Source organism: Aulonocara sp. 'chitande type north' Nkhata Bay, linkage group LG1 (assembly GCF_057382095.1).
Source record: "Aulonocara sp. 'chitande type north' Nkhata Bay isolate Kocher_YH1m ecotype deep benthic linkage group LG1, A_spYH_male_GT1.1, whole genome shotgun sequence".
Lineage (NCBI taxonomy): Eukaryota > Metazoa > Chordata > Actinopteri > Cichliformes > Cichlidae > Aulonocara > Aulonocara sp. 'chitande type north' Nkhata Bay.
Window position 1 is genome coordinate 40503760 of NC_141344.1, and position 16507 is coordinate 40520266.

A 16507-nucleotide genomic window follows, 5' to 3' on the forward strand; every position below is an offset into this window, starting at 1 on the left:
CTAGTTCTTATATAACGCTTTATAGAACTTGAACTTTTTCTAGTGATCTAAGTGCTTCTGTCTTGGAGAGCATTGGAATTAGTATCTTGCCCACAGATATTTGGCATACAGCGGCCAGGGATCAAACGCAGCAGATGACCTGAGCTACAGCCACCCCTTCAGTTGTAGCAGCGATTAGCTGCTCTGCTTCGCACAGGACCCAGAATCAGGTCATCTGCAAGATATTTAGCACGAGGTTCTCCACAAATCTGAGTGTGCAACTGGAGAGGGGCGCCTGTCGTCCAGCAGTCACAAAACGCTCAGCCAGCTGTCTTAGACTAACAAAAGATCCAGAGTGCTACGGTATCACTGAGTCTAAGCAGAATTCCTGCTGTGCCTCTCATACTGTGCAGGATTGCTACTGCAACAACACATCATCAGCAGGGTAATACTAACATTGCATTGTTTGCATTCCTGGCAGTCAGGTTTGATTTATTTTCAGAATTGATCTTGAGCTGTTATACACACTTATTCTTAAATGTTGACTTATGACTGTGTTGTGCAGCTGGGTCTGGGACACACCAACCATGTTAGAGAACCTACACTGGTAACAACGCTGCAGGGCAAGAACATCCATCAGATCTCTGCTGGACGCTGTCATAGTGCAGCGTGGACGGCTCCCTCTGTGCCGCCTCGAGCACCAGGTTACACAGACACACAAAATTCACATAATGCCTCCTGATATTTTGATACTTTCTCCCAGATATCAGATTTCCTGCTGTGCTGCTGGAACGTACAAAATACCAGAGCGTAATGGTTTTATTTTTATGTATTGTGCTTAGAAACCTGCCTTATAAACCACATCACATAGAAAATATGTCAAAGGGATTAGAGACAGAGCTTTGGATGGCTGCCACAACAAACAATAATTAGCATAACTGTGACAGCAGAAAATCTCTTTAATGTAACTTTTGTCATGAATGAGTCGACTTTTCTTCCCACACTTCTCAGTGTTCAGGGTGATCATATCTCACTCTAATCTTCCTCAGGCTCATCTGTACCTCTTCAGCTTGGCCTGCCAGCAGCAGTGCCTCCTCAGTACAGTGGGCTTAAAGAAGTGAGCATCGAGGCAGTGAGGGCCCGTTTGCGGCTCCTCTACCACTTCTCTGACCTCATGTACTCGTCATGGAGACTACTCAACCTCAGCCCTAACAACCAGGTGGGCAACGACTACAATAAAAACAAAAGACACTTGTACAGAAAATATTTAGAAATTTGGTAAAAAATGTGTTGTTAGAATTTTTTGTAATGTGATACCAGTTATATTGTTCTGAATGATAGGCTTTAGCAGCCTTTGATATTTGACCTGGCAGTGATGCTAAGTGTTAGTTATGTCTTACTGTGTATTTTATCTACTACAGAAACAGCTTCTGGAAAAATACTGTTAGTTTAGTGCCTCTAACACATTGACTGTAACAAGCTGAAAACTCTCCCATAGATGTGAACAGAATGAGAAGAAGAAAATGGCTAAACTTAGATTTGTCTTTCCTTTGGTTTGCATCTCCAGCCTCAGTGACTGAAGGCACAGTCCAGGCTCTGAACACCTTCACTCTCATAACTGAAAGGCTGTAAAGGTGATTGAGTTCAGGCATAAACCCAGAAAAGGTGCATGTTGTACACACTTTTCGGTGTTTATTATGAAGCTCGGATTGCATCTTAAAATCTGACATTTGTGTTGTCACTTCCTGCGTTGACTGCACTAGAAGGAGCCAGTCACCTAAATATACAGCTAAATTAACACCCCCTGTCTCAGTCACGCTTTGTGACTTCCTCAGCACACTGTAGAAACACTGTGTGTCAGACACAAGCCAAAAGTCAGCACTCTGTCCTGGAGGCAGTTGGTGAAATTGACCTCTCAGTAGGTTGGTGGCCCCTTGTCCAGAGTCCTCCGATGGAAATGGTTGCGTCGTGGTCAATTGCAGAGAAGAATGAGGGCAGTAAGTCTTCACCCTGGAGGCAAAAAGGTCTACTTTTGCCTCGACAAACAGATCCCACAACTGGCCACTAGTAAAGGGTGTAATATTCATTCCCCCCTCTGGGGTTCCTGCCTGGAGAGAAAGTCCAGCCCCAGCATGTGTGGCTCTCGGAGACAGAAAATGAACACTAAATCATGAAAGCAGAGACTGAGATAGGTTTAACAGTGAAGGGGTACGTGCCCCTGTCTGGGCGTTTGTGTAACAGACCACTGTTGAATTTTCTATCCTGACTAATACATGCTGGCCCAGAACTGGACAAAGAAAGTTGAGAGCTTGAAACACGGCTGGGAGCTCTCACTGATTGGTGTGCAGCCTGCGCTGCACTGAAATTCAGACTCTGATGAGGGTGAGAAACGTGGGATTACCTGTTGTGGTCACCTGAACATCTGACAAGTCCGAACTAGGAATTACAACCTGAAACAGCAAAAATATATTTTTGTGTGCAGGGGGGTTTGTGACTTAAGGAGTGCCTCTTGGGCAGCACCAGATAGGGGAACTGGCATCTCCCTGCAGTTCTTAACTCAATCCCATAGCTAGGAGGACTGAGACGTCTTTCTCCTGGGCGTTGGGGCCCAAAGGTGGACCTTAGCTCCAGGCTGACTGGCGTGGAAGTTACCCCAGAGGCTGGGCTCTTGCTGGTGGTACACCCACATTAGCAGCAGTCGGTCCGCTCTCGGCGGTGGGAAGAGGAACAGCTAGCCTGTGTCATGTCTGGGAATGATATCACGCAAAGCTGCCGTCTGCTTCTTCCTCAGTTCAGATTCAAATGACCTGACAACAGATACTGGCTCATCCAAGTAGATAGCACTGTCCCTATCTGAGGTCAGATGTGCTACTATTATTGAAGCCATCTCTCTGTTAGGGAGCACACCACAAAGGGCACGGAGAATGTATTCCATTTTTACTTGGTTCTTATTAAGGTAGAAGTAGTTGTCTGGGGAAACCAATGGACCCAAGTTGCACCGGGTACATCGCCTGGTGCGACTGTATCACAGTGACTGAGCTCATGGCATGGGCAGCGCCCGCCTGAGAATTATAAATCTTGTCGGGCTGAGATGCAGAGCATGTACAGTGCTTGGATGGAAGAGATGTGGGATCAGCTACACCATATATGTGGAATGGGGATGCCTCCAGAAATGTAAACGGTAAATTTACCAGCTACAGCCATTCCGTAGGAGGCGGGTTGGCTAAGCCAGCCTTCTTTGTGCTGTCCAGCTCTAAATACTGTCCATAGCTGGGGATTCCCTAACCCAAGACGGTGGCTTGGCACATGTGAAGTGGTTAGCTCGGAGACAAAGTCTGGGAATACTGGAAGGCAGTTATACTCTGTTGTCAGCTTCGCTGGAAGGAAAAACTCCACAAACTGCCAGAGATTTGTAGATGGCCTTTCCACTCTGAGCTTCTCCACTGTGTGATGAAACGTGGAAAAAACAGAGATGTTGTTTTGGCCTGCAAGCGGAGCAGCGGCGGCACACTGAGCCGACAACAAGCTCTGCTGTTCATCCATGAGAATGTCGATGAATGCCCAAGCTGATGTCCAGCACGTCATCATGTTGGTGAGCGTCCGCTGAGGCTAGCCAGTGCTCCCGCGTGGTTCATCCTCAGTCAGTCCAGATATTTGCAGAGACATCGACCAGATACTCCTCATCTTCAGATTTGGAAAAGCTGGAACCCTAGCGAGGGTATTGCAATGCAACAGCCGTTCTAGCACTTTCTCCGTCTTTCCAGGGTCGAGCCCTGGAGCTGGCAACAACATACACAGGCTTACTTTTCCCGGCGTGGTAAGTCCCCAGTCAGACAGGGCAACCTCATGCTGGTCATGCAAACAGCACCCATTAGGACGGGAGAAACAGAAGATTTCTGCTTTGCTTGCTTTGGTTTGGTACTCATGCCAAAATGCAAAGCAACAGTGCTGCACAAGGACACTTGAAATTTCCACTCTGTGGGAAGCCCACACACCAACTGAACAGTGGAGGCTAACACCAACGAGGCAGTTAAACTGACTTCATGCCAGCAGACAGCAGCTCTAACTATCAGTAGCTAGCCCAACTCGGCATCCCCTCAGTTTTTACGCTCAGGTGAAGTGTGAGAACTGCAGGATCAATGTGATCACAGAAGTCTATATGTGTCATCACAGGGCACGAATAGAGGTGCCTTAAGCCACAACATGCAGGGGCGTGATATCCCAAACTAAATGTGTTGTATGGACTGAAAGGGGACTACTATGTTACATCTTAATTGAAAAGATTTTTTCTTCCCTATAGTTTAGACGTTGCACAAATGTAGGGAAAAGATTTGGGGCTCCTCTTAATTAGTAAATACTAAATGTCATTTTAATTCTGCAGAGCTGTACCTCCCATTACAACGCCGGTACCTGGGGAATCGTCCAGGGCCAGTTAAGGCCCCTTTTGGCTCCCAGAGTGTATACGCTGCCTATGGTGCGGTCGATAGGCAAGACCATGGTGCAGGGCAAGAACTACGGTCCCCAGATCACTGTCAAACGCATCTCCACACGGTCAGTACTGGTAACTGTTTTTAGCCTGCAGTCAGAGGTTTCCATACACTCACCACTGGTATGAAGGTTTTAATGGTTGTTTTAAACTGTTCCAGGGTGGAATTGTTGTACTGCATAAAAAAATAGATGCATAACTACTTCATCAGCTACTGATGTTATAAATATAATTTTGTGCTTAAAGGTAAACTTAAAATCCCCTTCTTCCTTTTCACTTTGGTTTTCCATCACATTTGAACTCTGCAGAGGTCGGAAGTGTAAACCAATCTTTGTACAGATTGCTCGGCAAGTTGTAAAGTTGAATGCTTCAGATCTCCGACTTCCCTCAAGAGCCTGGAAGGTCAAACTAGTTGGAGAAGGTGCTGACGATGCAGGAGGGGTCTTTGATGACACCATCACAGAGATGTGTCAGGTATGTAAACATCTGGACTTGTTAGAACAAATTTTATTCCAGCTGTTTACTGGATGTCTGATAGAGCTACTACTTCTTCACTGTCATGTATATCTATCCATAGGAGTTGGAGACAGGAGTTGTGGACCTGCTCATCCCATCTCCCAATGCCACAGCAGAGGTTGGCTACAACAGAGACAGGTGAGAAGACCTTAATGAAACATGTAGGTCAGTTAATGTGTTGGAAGTTGTAGGACTTTAAGAGAGTAACTAATCCTTTGTTTGAAATAAAAGAAAGACATTTCTTTGATGGCATGCGCTAAACTGGATATGATACAGGGAAGATTAGCATGGTCTCTGTGCAAGGATGACACGTAAATTCGTGAAGCGTTTCACATTTTTCAGCGGAGGCTTCAAACCGTGTCTGCCGTCTATTATATTGGGGAACGTTCGGTTGCTAGCAAACGAGATGGACGAGCTAACAGCGCTGACACGGAGTCAGAGGGAATATCGTGAGAGTAGCTTGATGTGTTTCACCGAATCATGGATGCACCGGGGTATTCCAGTGGACAGTGTGTCTTCCACACTGTTCGGGCGGACAGGGACAGCGCCACGAGCGGTAAGCAGAAAGGAAGAGGGCTTGCTGTTCTTGTTAACAAACAAACATAACAATCAAAGACTCGGGCCGTATTATTTGATCAGGGAATTTACCCTTGTAATGTTGGTGGCTGTTTACGACACTGCAGTGAATGCTCAGCCACCTACAGCCGTATCCAGAGCTGCACCACTCCCTCAGGATTGTTTACGAGTCCGTTGTGGCCAGTGCCATCCTCTATGCTGTTGCATTCTGGGACAGCATGCCAACAGACTCAATCAACTGCTCGGCAAGGCCAGTAATGTTGTGGGGATGGAGCTGGACTCTCTTAGGGTGTTTCTGACAGGTGGCTGTTGTCCAAGATAAGGACAGTGATGGACAGCACCTCCCACACACTGCATGACTTGCTAGCCAGTCACAGGAGCATGGACTGAGACACAGGAAATCATTCCTGCCTGTGGAACTCCTCCATCTAATACGCCGTACACACTGCAACAATTACACCCTTTGCACACGCTCTACAGTAAAATAACGAATGACAAAGTTTCACAGGTTAGAGTCAAATGTCAATCATATACATTTCACCTCTATAATATTCTTCATATGTATAAGTGAGCGATTTGTATGCGTGTATATTGTGCTATTTCTTAAATGTGTAAACTTTGTAATAGTCTAGTCTGTTACTGTTATTGCCTTGGAGCAACTGAAACCCACATAGTTTCCTTCTGGATTATTAAAGTATTCTGATTCTGATTTTGATAGATTCCTCCTCAACCCGTCAGCATGCCTGGATGAGCACATGCTCCAGTTTAAATTCTTAGGTATTCTTATGGGGGTAGCCATCCGCACCAAGAAGCCCCTGGATCTGCACTTGGCTCCTTTGGTTTGGAAGCAGTTGTGCTGCATCCCCTTGTTGCTGGAGGACCTGGAGGAAGTGGACCTGCTCTATGTGCAGACACTCAAAAGCATTCTTCACATTGAAGACAGCGGCATCACGGAGGATAATTTCCATGAGGTTAGAAAAGCATTTTGATTGTATGTTCGTGTGAGGATTATACTTAGACATTTAAATATTGAAACCACACTAAAGCAAGCCAGCAGCCACAAACACATCCATTCATTGAGCAGCGTTAACTGGGGTTGTTTAATAGAACATTAAATTCAATGTTTGGTTCATTTTTAGTGCAACAGAGAAAAAGCAGATGTCTACATTTAAGAACAGTTGAAATATGAAAGAAAACCTGTGTAATGTTACTTTGCTTGAGACAGGCTTACCTGGGTCCAACCTGGAATTAGGCCGGGGGAGCGGCTACATTGGCAAAGCGGGCTGGGTATCGTCTAACGTTGGGCAATATCTAAAATCTTTCCAACCGACATTCGACATGGGCAGAGCAATATATAGTTATGCACAGACTGATTTGCGCTTTTAGGCTTTATAGGGTGAAAGGTAAAGACCCTACAGTAATACAGAGAAAGCCCAACAATCGAAAGACCCCCTATGAGCAAGCACTTGGCGAAAGTGGGAAGGAAAAACTCCCTTTTAACAGGAAGAAACCTCCAGCAGGCTCAGGGAGGAGGAGCCAGATGGGGGTGAGGAGAGGAATACTGAAGAAAAGACGCTGCAGATGAGAGCTCATTTCTGCCACATGAGCTTTCATGCGTTGGATGAAATGAATAAATGAACAGAACAATGAACGGTTGTTAGATTTAGTGGAAAGCTTTTATAGAAAACCATACAGTGGCCTTTATTTACCATGACTGCAGACGTTATTGACTTGTATTCTATGCTTTGCTTGTCTTTCTAATGCGTTCTCTTTGATAATATAATTGTCATATTTTGATCTGCTTCTTTTAGGCCATGGACATAACTGCTTTTTAACTACGTGTTCAAATAGAAAAACAGCAGTTTGTCTTATCAAACTCAGATCTGGGGACAAAGATTAATTGTCACTGATCCACAGGGCCCAAGGTTTATTATTTAGGACTTAGAGATGTGGAGATTTTAGGTATATTTTTAAATCATTAATGTAATTCCATCACAGGTCCTTTCTTTATGAAGTGAAGTTCTCTAACCTCAGTGAGCTCTTTGCCAGTACTCACAGTTTTTGTGTTTGTTTTGCAGATGATTCCTCTGGATTCCTTTGTCGGGCAGAGTGCAGATGGTAAAATGGTCCCCATTATCCCAGGAGGGAACAGCATCCCTCTCACTTTCTCCAACAGGAAGGAATATGTGGAAAGAGCTATTGAGTACAGACTGCATGAAATCGACCGTCAGGTACAGAAAAGGCCTTTACACACCAGACATGTCAAATCCATGCGAATATTTTGTGTATTAAAAATATTTTTCGGACTCACCTCTTCAGTACAACAGCACAAACTCCATTTTTCCAGTTTTCTGGATCTGAATAAACAGATCTGACCAATCAGATCACTGCCTTGGGCAACAAATGCGATTGTAAGTCAAATCATGCAATGATATGGAAATAGTAAAATGTTACTATTTTACCTCAGATTGGATGGAGTCAGATTCTCAGTGTTTTAAGTTTCCTGTTTAGAGACATCAGGACGAGCTCGTCGATGTTGACTCTTTTCACAGTGTGTTTTTTTTTCTTTTTTTAAAAAAATAAATAAATATGTGTTTATTAAAAACATGGATTAACTTCAAAGTCATAAAAAAGTGTGGAAGTGTTTTAAACCTGTGTTGGGTCAAAGACCCACTTATTGGCCATAGCTGTGGTTGTAACTAAAGACTTCGGATAGACGTCTGGGAAGCATTTTGACTTGACTTTCCTTTGGAGTTTATTTGGGTCATATGAAATTGAACTGAACTTGTACGTCTTGGTCATACTGTTTCAAAACTTCGTTGGCTAAGGACTTCTCAGTCACCAGTTGTTAGCCACTGAGCATTCACAGGGGAATGAACAGATGATCCAGATACAGGAACACAGTGTTTGTCTGCTGTTTCAACATGGAAACCCTAATAACAGCAAGCTGTGTGCAGGACTGGAAACAAACAAGAACGTCTCTTTAGCTGAACTGACCGTTAGATAAAACGTGACTTTGGCCTTAACACGGACATAAGTCTTCTCCTGTGGGCTCATCTCTCCCAGGTGGCAGCAGTGCGTGAGGGCATGTCGTGGATCGTGCCGGTGCCGCTACTGTCCCTGCTCACTGCCAAGCAGCTGGAGCAGATGGTTTGTGGCATGCCGGAGATCTGCTGCGATGTGCTCAAGAAGGTGGTGCGCTACAGAGAGGTGGATGAACAGCACTCCTTGGTGCAGTGGTTTTGGCAGACCCTGGAGGAGTTCTCCAACGAGGAGCGTGTCCTCTTCATGCGCTTTGTCTCAGGTCGCTCGAGGCTCCCTGCTAACACAGCTGATATCTCCCAGAGGTTTCAGATCATGAAGGTGGACAGGGTAAGTAGAGCGGTGCATTGTCATGGTAAATGGTAAATGGCCTGTATTTATATAGCGCTTTACTAGTCCCTAAGGACCCCAAAGCGCTTTACACAACCAGACATCCACCCATTCACACACACATTCACACACTGGTGATGGCAGCTACATTGTAGCCACAGCCACCCTGGGGCGCACTGACAGAGGCGAGGCTGCCGGACACTGGCGCCACCGGGCCCTCTGACCACCACCAGTAGGCAACGGGTGAAGTGTCTTGCCCAAGGACACAACGACCGAGACTGTCCGAGCCGGGGCTCGAACCGGCAACCTTCCGATTACAAGGCGAACTCCCAACTCTTGAGCCACAATCGCCCCGTCATCATGAAAAAATGCCCGAATTATTTTCCTTAAATCCCTGGGGAATCTAAGTGATATTTAGGATGGTTTATTGGCAATGAGCTGAGCAGGGAAAATAACTTTTTTCTGGATGAGGCAGTTCAGAGACAGAGGACCTCAGTCTACGTTTATCTGGGGGCATTTTGGTTCTTTTGTTCTCCCATCTTCAATGGACCGCTGCGTAACTCAGGACACTATTAACTATCGTTATGAGTGTACAATAACATATTTTTGCATTTCCTGGCAGTGTGAATGCTGGAAATTTAAAGATTTTGCCTGAAGTGTTTAAAAATATTTGAAATAGTCAAAGCTGAACTTCCTGAATGAGCTTAATTTAATTAGATTACCAAATTATCAGCCAGCTTTAGTGTAAAAAGTAGAAGCACAAAATTGAAAAATGGGCTAAATAAAACCAAAAAGTCCATCATTTTACTCTAAAATAATAGCCACGGGTGTCCGCTTTCATCCCCGGTTATTGTGATAGATATTTGTCTCTCATAAATGTCCCCAAAGCGCTGCCTCCTCCGTCCAACTCTTCCACAGGGAACAATGTGAAAACCGTCTAAATTTCATGTGAAAATCCGAATCGCAGGCTGTTTCCACACTGTCACGACATCCACATACTAAACTCTACAGATAGGAAAATTTAAGAATTTGTAGACTAGGAGTTGTTGGCGCTCACGGTGAAAGAAGTTTCCTTATACAACAGTTTTCTCTTAGGAAGCATTTCAGAGACAAATTTCTGTCTATTTCAACCTGAAGCTGACAGAAGTCTGGGTCACCTGACAAGAGTCACTATAGCAACCGGTCCTCACACCTGCATCCTGATGGGCGCTCTCTCACCCAGCCAAGATCCATCTCAAATTATATCAGTTTTTACTCTCCAGCCATTATCTTCATCTTAAAACGTAGGGCGGTTTGTCCTCAGCCTCACAAACCGACTCTGCCTTCAGGCTCGGGCTCATAGTAGCCCTGGCCTGCATCTTAATTAGTGAATTAATTAAGATGCAGGTGTCAAAAAAACAACACAGTGCTTCAGAAACACTGTGCCGAGGCTTTGTTCATCAGCACATCACTCCTTCAGTACCTGATTCTTTGGTTTATAAGGAAGTGAACCACTGGCAGGATTTGCGGTCTTTTGTGCGAGACATAGTGAACTGCTGTGCGACATTGAGATATGGAGTCAGCAACAAAAAGAAGATGTTCTGCCTATTCCTGAATAAAAACCACTTTAATAAGGTCTAAACTGTACATAAGAAATGCACCGTACATATATAGTGATAGAATTATAACCATCACTAATCTGGGAGTTAACATGAAGGCAGATCTTAAACTTGGTCAGAGCTTTTTTAAATTTAAGCCCGTCTTATCAAAGCAGCTTTTTGAGACAGTAATCTACGCCTTTGTTACTTCTAGGCTGGATTATTGTAACGCACTTTATTGTGATGCAGTGCGCCTTTTAACTGGAACAAAAAAGTCTGGGCACATTACCTCCATTCTAATTTCACTCCACCAGCTACCTGTACCTTTTAGTTCTTTTATTTTTAAATCTCTAATTGGCCCTTACCTCTCGGGGCTACTACAGCCATATACACCTGCCTGCTACCTTACGTCCACCAATCAGCAGCTCCTTAAGGCACCAAAAACTAAGTATACATTTAGAGGTGCTTTTGAGGAGGCTGCTCCAAAGGGGCTGTAGCTTTTATTAAATTAGATACAATTTTATGTGTTTATGCTTTTTGTATATGTACAGCACTTTGTGAACCCTGGTTTTATGTTGGTGTGGTATTATATAAGCTTTGGTCACTGGTGAAATACATAATCAGGCAGAGGCAGGGACCTCACAGCACAGGCGTAGTCCCAGCCTATTATAAGAGTGTGTTGCACATTATTATATATAGTCTTTTTTTTATGAATAAAAAATATCAAGACGTCACAGGTTCTGTAGAGCAGTTCATTTAACTTTTAGATTCAAGCTGCGCTTCATATTTTTGGCCACCAGAGTTTCGTGCTGAAAAGCTTCGAGTAATGAAGTTTCATTTGTCCATTAAACATCTTAACATAAAACCAGAGTTCACAAAGTGCTGTACATGCTAATAGCATAAGTAAAGAAAATTAAAATGAGATAAGATAAAATAAATAACTAAAAACCTCAAATAAATTGAAACATGTTAAAACAAATTGAGTCAACCCCTCTAATCAATGCCAAAGGCTTCAGCGAATGAATATGTTCTAAGAAGACTTTTAGATTCAGAGAGAGAAGAGGCCTAACATGCAAGGGCAGATCGTTCCACAGCTTCGGAGCAGCTACAGCAGAAGCACGATCACCTTTAGATTTATACTTAGTTTTCAGTACCTTAAGCAGCTGCTGATTGGCGGAACGGGCAGGTGTATATGGTTGTAGTAGCTCGGAGAGGTAGGGGGGTGGGCCAGGCCATCAAGAGATTTAAAGGCAAATAAGAGAATTTTAAAAACAATCCTGAAACGTACAGGTAGCCAGTGGAGTGAAATTAAAATTGGGGTAATGTGCTCAGACTTTTTTGTTCCAGTTAAAAGACGAGCTGCATCACTAACCCCACAATAAAGTGCGTTACAATAATCCAGCCTAGAAGTAACAAAGGCATGGATTACTGTCTCAAAATGCTGTTTCGATAAGAACGGCTTTATTTTGGCTAATTCCCTCAAATGAACAAAGCTAGATCTGACAACAGCTCTGACCTGGCTTTCAAGTTTAAGATTTGCCTCTATTTTAACTCCCAGATTAGTGATGACTGGTTTAACATACTGTGCCAGCGAACCAAGATCTATAGTAGTGGCCTCAGAAGCGCCACCAAAAACCATCACTTCCACCAGGGTATTTAAAAGTAGCGCAGACTGGGGGGCAGAGCCTTGAGCTTTCACGTCCGTCTTCTGTGTCATCACCACCCAGTGTGGATTTGCCAGACGGAGACCGTCTGTATTTTTAAGATCCGACTTTCATTTTTGATAAAGCGTATAGCTGGGATGACCGTGAACCCTTCCTTCGTTATGCTGCAGTAGGCCGGACCTGCTGGGGCTTCTCATGATGCATGACCACTTGCATGTTTCTTCTTTACTCACATTCACTCACTTTCCATTAAATCATTAGTGTACTGTTGTTTGTTCTTTACCTTATTATATAAAGTGCCTTGAGGCGACTGTTGTTGTGATTTGGTACCAACTGAATTGAATTTAGGAGAGCAGCGTTTGGCCTGCCACAGAACGACACTGTGTGAGGTTTAAGTAATTTGGAATTTGTTGTGTGTCCTCCACAGCCCTACGACAGCTTGCCCACCTCTCAGACATGTTTCTTCCAGCTGCGCTTGCCTCCGTACTCAAGCCAGGCTGTCATGGCTGAGAGGCTGCGCTACGCCATCAATAACTGCCGCTCCATCGACATGGACAACTACATGCTCTCCCGAAACGTGGACAATGCCGAGGGCTCTGACACTGACTACTGATCCAAGCAGTTCTTCACACGCACACAAATAAACTCGGCAGAAATGAGCAGGAACAGCCAGTATTATCCAAACCGCACCATCGTAGGAAACTCTTAAGCAGATGGGCCATTTTCTAATCTGTTTTATGTCGATTAAACAGCACAACTTTTCATTTCTCTTTGTGGTTTATTAGCAGTTTTTATTGACACAAATTCATACGAGAAATGCATTTAGTGTTTTATTATCTTTTTTTGTGCACATCCCATTTTCAGGGCTTCTGAATGGAGATATGTTTATTTGTTTGGAAATGTGTATAGAACCTTATCAAGCAAGCTGTGGAGAAAGAAACACATTGTACATTGTGTAAAATGCTACATTAGGGAAAATGTCATATTTATTGTTTTCATTGCCTATGCCAAGTTTCCCAAACCATATAAAAGACCTGACAATAAATGCTGCATAATTGATTTGTTCTGTTGCTGGAGTTGGCTATTTCCATGGTAAAAAGAAAAACCCTTCATCATAAATGGATTAATTTATGTGAGAAGTACAAAATATCACAAATGCCACTGTGTGACAGGAAGAAATAAACTGGAAAAAAATAACGACCCGAGCAGGTGAAACAGATTCTCGTGACGCGGCGCTTTGGGAAGTCCCTCCTTCCCATTTCCTTATTTTTTTGCACATTTGTCATATTTTCATTATTTCGATCAAACAAATGTTAATGTCGAACATAGATGTCCCTAGTAAATACAACATGCAGTTTTTAGTTGAGTCCATTCATTACACGAAACATCCGTGACAAATGGTTAACTTACTCAATCTAAAATGAAATCTTCACTTTAAAAATGCAGAGTTTTTACTGGAGTTATTTTTATGTAATAGTAAAATGTTTTGATGATGAAAAATATGCTAGAACTCAGAAAGGTCTTGATGCATGCTCAATAATCCAGGTAAGGAAATCCCAAAAGGTTGATTGTGTTCATGTGGACGCAGCGTTTTCAGTGGGAGAAACGTTTCATCACTCATCCAGGTGACTGCTTTGGTCTCCGCTGACTGCAGGTTTCCCCGAAATTGAATTGAAACCAGACCTAGTTTTATTCTTGAGATCATCTTCTGCTGGTCTAACAGCACAGGTATACACGGAGCTAGTCTCTAGTTCAACAACCAAATCTGTGAGATTAATATCCTTTCTATCCATGTTTAAACTGAAATATCATCATGCAACATTATGCCTTTGGATCACTTTTCTAAGGGTAAGTGGTAAATGGCCTGCATTTGTATAGTGCTTTACTTACTCCCTAAGGACCCCAAAGCACTTTACACTACATCCACACATTCACACACTGGTGATGGCAGCTACATTGTAGCCTCAGCCACCCTGGGGCGCACTGACAGAGGCGAGGCTGCCGGACACTGGCGCCACCGGGCCCTCTGACCACCACCAGTAGGCAAACATGACCGATCTTGATGAAACTTTGCATAAAGAAAATTAAATACATAAAGCACATATAAGAATATTTTATACAAATACCACAATATATTTGTACATTTGACAGGTCAGCTGAGTACAGGATGGGATGTCAGATTAGAAAGTTAATAATATAAACATGCACATATTATCCAGTGAGGACCATGCACTCACTGAGGGCAGGCAAACTGATGATGACAGTGAGGAAGATCAGAACCCAGAAACAGTTTTGAGGTGCTGTTAGGAGGTCAGGGGTCAGTTCGGGGGTGTATTTGTGTTAGGAACAAATCTTGTCAGAAATACTTCCTCCTAGCGTTTTTCCCGCTCGGTTGTAGGGTCCGCTTTTCTGCAAAGTCGTCTCCACTTGGGTCGGTCAAGGGCGTCGGTCAGATCGGCTTCGATCTTCTTCACGTACTCTTGTCAGAAATACATGCACCTGAATTGTATTGACAAAAGCATTTAGAGCTGTAGTATTGTTCGCTCTGATTTTCTTTCCTGTCCAGGTTCCCAAAAGATAAAATTAGAAGTTTAGTGAAATGAGTAGTCCGCAACCCTCATTCTTAAATCAGACTTTGACTAGACAACTTGTTTAAATCATAGTACTGATCCCATCAGTTTTTACATTTGTTGGGATTCATTTCTCTAAGGCTCATATCTCATAATTAGAATCACATATTTGTGTTTTATTTTTTACTTGACATTGCTATACAACTACAGGCCATTTACCATAAAATGAACCCAACACATTTTACAGTCACTTTTTACAGCAGAACTTTACAAAAACAAATTTCCATATTCTCCAGAATTCTGTTGTTCATGTTAATCATGAACATCACACACAGTACCAGGTCTTTCCAGTGGTGCCAAATCCTGGACGTTATGCTGGAGCCCCAACCTGTGCATCCAGTTTAGGCGCTGGCTCTGATGGTGGCCTGTCGGTACCTATCGGCTGCCTCCAGAGTCCCACAGGCTAACCAAGCCCGGTAGGCTGGTTACCACCACAACAGGCACCAACCACTTTGCGGCCACAGCTCCGTGCAGCAGCTTCGGCAATGGAGCTGCTGAACGTGGTCCATTCGGACTCAATGTCCCCAGTCTCCCTCGGAATGCTGTTGAAGCTCTGCCGGAGGTGTGCGTTGAAGATGTCGCGGACTGGGGCCTCTGCTAGACGTTCCCAGCACACCCTCACTGTACATTTGGGTCCTGATCCAACTCACCACCAGGTGGTGATCAGTTGACAGCTCAGCCGCTCTCTTTGCCCGAGTGCCCAAAACATATGGCCTCAGGTCTGGTGATACGATTACAAAATCGATCGTCGACCTGCGGCCTAGAGTGTCCTGGTGCCACGTGCACTTATGTTTGAACATGGTGTTCGTTATGGCCAAACTGTGGTTTGCACAGAAGTCCAATAACAAAACACCGCTCGGGTTCAGATCAGGGAGGCCGTTCCTCCCAATAACGCCCTTCCAGGTCTCACTGTCATTGCCCACATGAGCATTGAAGTCTCCCAGTAGGACAACAGAGTCCCTAGGAGGAGCACCCTCCAGTGCCCCACTCAGGGACTCCAAGAAGGCTGGGTACTCTGAACTGCCGCTGGGAGCATAAGCACAGATGACAGCCAGGACCCGTTTCCTGACCCAAAGGCGAAGGGAACAAACCGTCTCGTCCACTGGGAAAAACCCCAACATACCAGTAGCAAGCCGAGGGGGTACCAAGATACCCACCCCAGCCCGCCGCCGCTCACCAGGGGCAACTCCAGACTGAGACAGAGTCCAGCCCCTCTCTAGGAGACTGGTTCCAGAGCCCAGGGCAAGCGTTGAGGTGAGCCCAACTATATCTAGCTGGTACCTCTCAACCTCACGCACTAGCTCAGGCTCCTTCCCCACTAGAGAGGTGACATTCCATGTCCCAGTTGCCAGTCTTGGTAGCCGGGGATTGGTCCGCCAGGGCCTCCGCTCCTGTCTGCTGCCCGACTCACATTGCACCCAACCCCCACGGTGCCTCCTGTGGGTGGTGGGCCTGCAGGAAGATGGGCTCATGTCCCTTTTTCGGGCTGTGGCTGACTAAGGCCCGGCCACCAGATGCTCACTCTCGGGCACCCACCCCGGGCCTGGCTCCAGGGCGGGGCCCCAGTAAACCTAACCCGGGCAGGGTAAACTGTTCCCGATGGTCTTTTCATAGGGGTCTTCTGAATTGCTCTTTGTCAGGACCAATTTGCCATGGGAGACCCTACCAGGGGGCAAATGCCCCCACACAACATAGCCCCTGGGATCC

General features: G+C 44.7%; 1 protein-coding gene and 1 non-coding gene across 9 annotated transcripts in view; both read left to right on the forward strand.

Moving 5' to 3' along the window:
- The window catches only part of herc1 (HECT and RLD domain containing E3 ubiquitin protein ligase family member 1), a 94505-nt gene extending 81276 nt beyond the window's left edge, over window positions 1-13229 (forward strand). For all 8 annotated transcript variants that reach the window (XM_086296126.1, XM_086296174.1, XM_086296154.1 and 5 more), the window contains exons 71-79: window positions 545-683; window positions 1029-1198; window positions 4361-4530; window positions 4774-4939; window positions 5043-5119; window positions 6276-6528; window positions 7636-7788; window positions 8624-8929; window positions 12598-13229. In XM_086296126.1, the coding sequence (XP_086152252.1) occupies window positions 545-683; window positions 1029-1198; window positions 4361-4530; window positions 4774-4939; window positions 5043-5119; window positions 6276-6528; window positions 7636-7788; window positions 8624-8929; window positions 12598-12783 (1620 nt within the window). In that variant the 3' untranslated portion in view covers window positions 12784-13229. The remainder of the gene's footprint in view (window positions 1-544; window positions 684-1028; window positions 1199-4360; window positions 4531-4773; window positions 4940-5042; window positions 5120-6275; window positions 6529-7635; window positions 7789-8623; window positions 8930-12597) is intronic.
- On the forward strand, window positions 5216-5320 carry LOC147339572 (U6 spliceosomal RNA). Its single transcript, XR_015130354.1, has one exon. It is a non-coding gene; the product is annotated as a U6 spliceosomal RNA (small nuclear RNA).
- Window positions 13230-16507: the final 3278 nt, after the last annotated feature.